This window comes from Thalia democratica, chromosome 2 (genome assembly GCF_965202585.1).
Source record: "Thalia democratica chromosome 2, ktThaDemo2.hap1.1, whole genome shotgun sequence".
NCBI lineage: Eukaryota > Metazoa > Chordata > Thaliacea > Salpida > Salpidae > Thalia > Thalia democratica.
In genome coordinates, this window is record NC_139166.1 from 60,082,626 (window position 1) to 60,089,862 (window position 7,237).

Sequence of the window (7,237 nt, forward strand, 5' to 3'; positions counted from 1 at the left end):
TTTCTTACAGTTATCAGACAACACAACAAACTTCCTGACTCTGTGGTAACCATGTGTAAAGTCAGCATAAAAAAGAGGTATGTAAAAAATATTGGAATGCAAATCCACGTACCATAAAAATGGCACTGGTGTTTGTTGCTTTGCATTTCAAAAACAACAGAAAAATTTACCTAATAATAATAATAACAAGTAACATAACTGCATTAACTGATTGACGACTTAATAACAACTTGAAAATAAAATTAAAATATTTGTAAAATTATGGCTAAGAGTACATTAACTAGGAGAAAATAGTGTTATTAAATAATTAAACTGTTAATCTTCCTAAATACAACTGCTACTTGCGAGCATTGGTTTCATGAAATATTTCAACTTCGGTTGACTTGCATTTTAGTGAGTTGTACATTTCTCTTGTCCCCTTACTTTCTATTTTCCCCTTGTAGATGTCCAACCCTCTGCCTATCTTCACTATCCAACCAGTGTTCATTCTGTTTACACATGTTTGTTGGTATATGATAGCTTAAAAGTTTTATCTAATTGATATTTACCACAATATTTTTTTTTTACCCGCAAACTTGTAATACAATTACCCAACAGTTTTTAACATAGTTGATTAAAAAATCTTATATTTTATCTTAAAAAAAGTTAAAATTATAATGTACAGGAATCTAAGACAATATTCATTCAAAAACATCTTTATTAAAGCAAACAACAAATAAAATTGATTTCGGCTAACGCTTTTCAACTACTTTTGTTAGCAACTAATTTTAAGATTAAGTTTTGAGTAAATAAATAGTCAGAGGTTACATCAAAAAAATCAAATAACACTAACTAGCATAATTGAGCAAAAATTAATCAATTAGACATTCACAATTCATAAATACATATATAAAACAGTTGATAAGTAATTTTACTAAGATAAGCAACAATAAAAAAAATAAGCGACAAAGTTCAAATTTAATCTATAACAACTTATAAAGATTAGATTTATAAACGTATTGTTGCTTACACAAGTTATGTTTGCATGTTTTTATAAACAAAGATTCTAAAACACTTAGGTGATAATCGTTACGATGTTTACTTATAATTGAAAAGTTACTATCACTATAGTTTTTTGCACAATCTGAATTGTTTAATAAGTGTTCGGCAATCGCTGATGATCTATTAGATGGTTTTTTTAAACCAGTGTCCATCCATCTTCTGAGGGAATTAAAAACGTGTTGGTCCCTTCTTATATGGAATATCTGGGACGTTCTGCCAATGTACACACTGTCACAGTGGCATTTGTATATATAAATTATTTTACTTTTTTCATGATCGGCAGTACGGTCTTTATAAATTCCATTTAAGAGCTTTCTTGTAGCATGACTGATTCTTAGTTGTACAGAATTAAAAGTGGAGTTTACAGTGTATTTGACAGTCTTTTCGAGAGCAGTTGCTATTTTACCGAGATATGGCAATCTCAAATATACAGGCATTTACTAGGACCAAATTTAACAGCTTTTTCAAATTTTGAGATTGTATTGTTAATTGTCTTTCTGATTATATGCGATGGATAACCAAGAGCTTCAAAAATATTTTTTATTTTATCTAATTCTTCTTTAAACAACTTATTCGAAAAAATCTTGTGTGCTCTGAATACTAAACAGGAAATCCAACCGAGTTTTTGAGATAAAGGGCAAAATGAATGAAATGGAATATATTGGCCAGCAAATGTTGGTTTTCTGTAAACAGTAGTAAGCAACTCAGAAGATGTACGCAACAGATGTACATCCAAGAAAGGTAAGCAATTGTCTTTTTTTTTCAATAGTAAATTTTAAATTTGGGTGTAAATTCGAAATTTTGCTGAATAATTCCTCAATGTTATATTCATCATTGTAAGACACAAAAATGTCATCTACATATCTACATAAGAAAGGTAAGCAATTGTCTTTTTCTTTTTCATAGTAAATTCTAAATTTGGGTGTAAATTCGAAATTTTGCTGAATAATTCCTCAATGTTATATTCATCATAGTAAGACACAAAAATGTCATCTACTTATCTAATATAGTTTGTTGGTTTTTGATACTTGGAAAAGAGCATTGTTTCAAAGTATCCACAAAAATGATGGCTAAAATGATATTTTATTAGATAAAGATAAATTTATTAAACTAGGTCCTTTTGAAAGATTTCATTCAACTGTTAAAATAAAACGAGCTTTTCAACTTAAGCTCAGAGGTTGGTATGCCAATGGTTATATTTCTAAGGACTTGTATGAATCTGTTAGACCTTCAGGTTCTCAGTGTCCGAAATTGTACGGTCTACCTAAAACTCACAAGACCGGTATTCCAACTAGACCTATTTTAGATATGAGTAGTTCTGCACAATATAAAATTTCAAAGCTACTAATCAAAATTCTCGAACCAGTTTCCAGTAAGTATTCCACTTTTTGTATAAAAGACTCTTTCTCATTCGTTGAAGTCATAAGAAAAAATGCTTTGATACCAAGTAACATGTGTTCTTTTGACATAAAAAGCCTCTTTACTAATGTCCCAGTAGATGAAACTATAAACATATGTTTAAATGAACTTTATAATTCTGGTCTTACAGCTCCTTCTATTCCAAAAGATGTTTGTCTTAGTATGTTAAACATGGCAGTAAAAAATGTTGAACTCAGGTTTAATTCTTATATTTATAAACAGATAGATAAAGTTGCGATGGATAGTCCACTTGGCCCTATTTTAGCCAACATTTTTGTGGGATACTTTGAAACAATGCTCTTTTCCAAGTATCAAAAACCAATAAACTATATTAGATATGTAGATGACATTTTTGTGTCTTACAATGATGAATATAACATTGAGGAATTATTCAGCAAAATTTCGAATTTACACCCAAATTTAAAATTTACTATTGAAAAAAAAAAGACAATTGCTTACCTTTCTTGGATGTACATCTGTTGCGTACATCTTCTGAGTTGCTTACTACTGTTTACAGAAAACCAACATTTGCTGGCCAATATATTCCATTTCATTCATTTTGCCCTTTATCTCAAAAACTCGGTTTGATTTCCTGTTTAGTATTCAGAGCACACAAGATTTGTTCGAATAAGTTGTTTAAAGAAGAATTAGATAAAATAAAAAATATTTTTGAAGCTCTTGGTTATCCATCGCATATAATCAGAAAGACAATTAACAATACAATCTCAAAATTTGAAAAAGCTGTTAAATTTGGTCCTAGTAAATGCCTGTATATTTGAGATTGCCATATCTCGGTAAAGTAGCAACTGCTCTCGAAAAGACTGTAAACTCCACTTTTAATTCTGTACAACTAAGAATCAGTCATGCTACAAGAAAGCTCTTAAATGGAATTTATAAAGACCGTACTGCCGATCATGAAAAAAGCAAAATAATTTAAATGTACAAATGCCACTGTGACAGTGTGTACATTGGCAGAACGTCCCAGAGATTCCATATAAGAAGGGACCAACACGTTTTTAATTCCCTCAGAAGATGGATGGACACTGGTTTAAAAAAACCATCTAATAGATCATCAGCGATTGCCGAACACTTATTAAACAATTCAGATTGTGCAAAAAACTATAGTGATAGTAACTTTTCAATTATAAGTAAACATCGTAACGATTATCACATAAGTGTTTTAGAATCTTTATTTATAAAAACATGCAAACATAACTTGTGTAAGCAACAATACGTTTATAAATCTAATCTTTATAAGTTGTTATAGATTAAATTTGAACTTTGTTGCTAATTTTTTTTTTTATTGTTGCTTAAATTAGTTAAATTACTGATCAACGTTTTATATATGTATTTATGAATTGTGAATGTCTAATTGATTAATTTTTGCTCAATTATGCTAATTAGTGTTAATTGATTTTTTCTGATGTAACCTCTGACTATTTATTTACTCAAAATTTAATCTTAAAATTAGTTGCTAACAAAAGTAGTTGAAAAGCGTTAGCCGAAATCAATTTTATTTGTTGTTTGCTTTAATAAAGATGTTTTTGAATGAATATTGTCTTAGATTCCTGTACAATATATGTAGTACTAAAAATTATAAGAAAAGTATCATGCGTATAAAAGCTAACAACCATCCACAAAATTTTTAGTACAACAGCGTTTAGTAAACATAACATAAAAAAATTGGCAAAACTAAAACTTTTAACATGGGAAGTTTAAAATCTACTAAACCAAAAATACGTTGTTTAAGTTTTTCCTAGTTTGCTTAAAACTTATTTAACTTTTTTTTACCAGATAATAAAAACAATGTTTCACTCTATTTGTTTCACCACGTTTGTTGTACTTTAGAATCCTGATTTTTAAAATTAAAACCATAAGTACTTAGAACAAGTATATACATACGTGATACGTCGGTCATGCAAATGGTTCTTGTATTTGATTTCAACTTGCAAATTGTCGCGTTTTTTCATCGCGTCATTCGCAACTCGTTCCAACATTTCGTCTTGCAAGAATCTGTCGTATCCCGTTTCCCTGCCGGTTATCAGCTGAATTCTGTTCAAGTTTTCACATCCCTCGCATACCGCTTCAATGAACCTCTCAAAATTGTTTATCTGGAGAAAAATACAACTCTTACTATTGCTGTGATTATAGACAGACTGGGTGAAACTGCATAAATAAATTGCTGTGTTTCTAAAAAAAAATTTCAGTCCTTTCCAGTAAGTTACTATAATAACTCTGACTGTAAATATAAGAAAACAACTTATGATTGAAATGACTAATTATTTTGTAAACACAAAAAATATACCATAAAAAAAAAAACTTTCAAAATAAATTTACTATAATATACTACTACCATGTATAACTTTAATTCCAATAAGTTCACCTGATTATCAGTTCTGATGTAATTATCAACGACTTTGCAAGAAGTAACTTGATCATTCATGACCGAAGACATTATGTTGGAATAATCGTGTCCAGTAGAATTGTCTTCAATTTCGTAAAACGTTACTTCTGTGTTCAACTTCTTTTTTCTCGCCAATTCTTTCATTTCGTCCAATTTTTTCTCGTATACCAACGTATGCAGGTTGTATTTGTTCTTTCTTTTAACGTTTGTACTACCTTTAAAAAAAATTATATATACCTTTGATTTTTTAAAACTAAGATTAAAAAAAATAGTTTTTTCACGTTTGTACTATCTTGAGGATTTTTTTTTCTATAAATACCTTAAATTTTTTAAAACTAAGATTTAAAAACATAATTTTTTTATGTTGAAAATTTACAAATAATATTAACTTTTAATAGCTTTTTTCAGATGGTCAACTATTTGCTTGTATAAAACGAGTGACATTTGATAATTTCCATCATTTTCTTCTTTTTCTGCATTCAATTTAAGACTTTTCAGTGTTGCGTCCAATGCCTGGATAATATTGAAAATTATTAAAAATTATTTTGGAAATAATTAACTAAACAAAGTGAATACTAGTTAATAATCATAGTGAGATGAGTAAAAACATTTCAAAAAAAAAATTTTTTTTAAGACAAATACAGTTTTAAGGAACAAGTAAGTTATAATGACTCAAAATAAACACAATAACAAACGATGAATCATTTATCTCTATTAAAATCTAAAAACAAACCGTATTCTGAGCGTTTTCATCGATCATTTTCAGCGCTTGCTCCTGGCAGGCTCTCAGGAAAATATTAGCGCACAGATCTCTGTTGTCTTCAATGACAGTTTCAACCCACTCGTGCGATTGGTCGCTTTTTGTCACGTGACCCTGAAGTTTTGCCGAGATTTTCTTCTCCCATCTGCTGCGGTCGAAGGTCAGCGCCGTCATTTCAGTTAAATTTCGCACCTTTTGTGAAGTTTTATTAAATTTAAATATTTTTTTTTTAATTGTTTACATAAACAAGAATTTAAAAAACTATATTATCAAGTAAAAACTTTTAAAATGTTTCTCAATTTAAGTCGTTTAGTTTAGCCATACTCTTCGGATGATATTACTTACAAAGTATAAATATGTATTAAAAAAATTAATCAAAATTTAAAGTTAATCGTTTGGTAATAGAGATCTTAGCGAAGCAAGTTCATTAGAATATATAATAACAAATTTAAACAGTTTTAAAAAGAAAGAATACTGTGTAAATTTGTTAACAACTATAAAATATATAAGTGTAAGTTTGTTAGTTGTATTAAATTTAATTGCTACTTGTTTCATAATATTTAGTTATTCATCATTTCATTGGTTATAAACTTTCTTTTTAAAAACTTAATATTGGTGAAGCTTATTCTATCCTAATATAATACAAATTTACAATCAACTTAAACTTTTCGTTGGTTAAAATCAATAGTCAACATATATTGCTGCAATTTTCAATTATGAAATCTATTTTATTATTGAAATGGTTTTTTTTTTTGACTTTGCTTAATGCAAATTAGATCTTTTGTTTAGCTTTGCTATGACTTATAAAAAAATTGTTGCGGTAATCTTATTTTTATGTTCTGCAAATGATCGCAACCCTAATGAATAGTTCTTCGTACTTAAATAATTTTTGAATGTTTGAGTATACAAAAAGAAATGGAAAAAATTAGATCACTTTAAAACAACTTTAGTCAACAAAATACAAATGTTATCTTTGAAACGTATTATAAACCACTTTTTTTAGTTATTAAACAAATATACGCAAACTAAAAGTTTTGTATACGATTGAAACGAAAATATTCTAAATTGTGCAAACCCTATCGTTGAACATGCGCAAGTTGTTATCAGACTTCAGCGTAAACTCGTCAGCTTTCATTTTGAACTCGTGTCTTATTTTCAACCTGCAACTTTCGAAACTTCGCTCCACCAAGCCGACAACGTTTAGGTGAAATTTTTTGAACACTTCGTTGTATGCTTCAATGACGAAATCACGTATATTTGGTTGCTGCGAGGAACAAACATTATCAGTGGAGTTTGTTAAACAAAGAAAAATTTTCATAACTTTACCGTAAACATAAGCCAAATTAAACCTTGAGTTAAAAACTTGATAAAGATTGTTAAAATATTTTGTAGGGTTTTGTTTTGAGAAGAGTCTTAGTTTATAAAATGTTAATAGACTTTAACTTTACAAATCAACCAATACTAATTAACTATTTATTTAACAGCCGCTGAAGTATGAGGTACATTTACAAATTAATTCTCACATTTTCTCTGACGATAATTCTTTTCTGCAAAATAGCTCCCAAGTCCTTCAAACTAACGTTTTTTCCAAGCAGGTATAATCTAGAATACAA

The 7,237-nt window shown here is 28.7% G+C and overlaps 1 protein-coding gene across 1 annotated transcript; it reads right to left on the reverse strand.

Moving 5' to 3' along the window:
* Window positions 1-337: 337 nt before the first annotated feature.
* LOC145828814 (MIT domain-containing protein 1-like) lies at window positions 338-6,759 on the reverse strand. The gene is made up of 6 exons (XM_082936567.1): window positions 6,700-6,759; window positions 5,598-5,816; window positions 5,254-5,377; window positions 4,844-5,079; window positions 4,363-4,571; window positions 338-488 (listed from the first exon to the last, which is right to left on the reverse strand). Exons 1-6 carry the CDS (start codon window positions 6,757-6,759, stop codon window positions 338-340), a joined length of 999 nt encoding a protein of 332 aa, XP_082792693.1.
* Between the last annotated feature and the right edge of the window lie 478 nt (window positions 6,760-7,237).

Bases quoted from the DNA above. Each gene is read 5' to 3' on its own strand.
- LOC145828814 (XM_082936567.1), bottom strand. From the start codon at position 6,759: ATGAAAGCTGACGAGTTTACGCTGAAGTCTGATAACAACTTGCGCATG. The intron at 5,817-6,699 runs GTTTGCACAATT...ACTTCACAAAAG, and splicing joins TGCGCATGTTCAACGATAGG to GTGCGAAATTTAACTGAAAT. The intron at 5,378-5,597 runs GTTTGTTTTTAG...AATATTATCCAG, and splicing joins ATGAAAACGCTCAGAATACG to GCATTGGACGCAACACTGAA.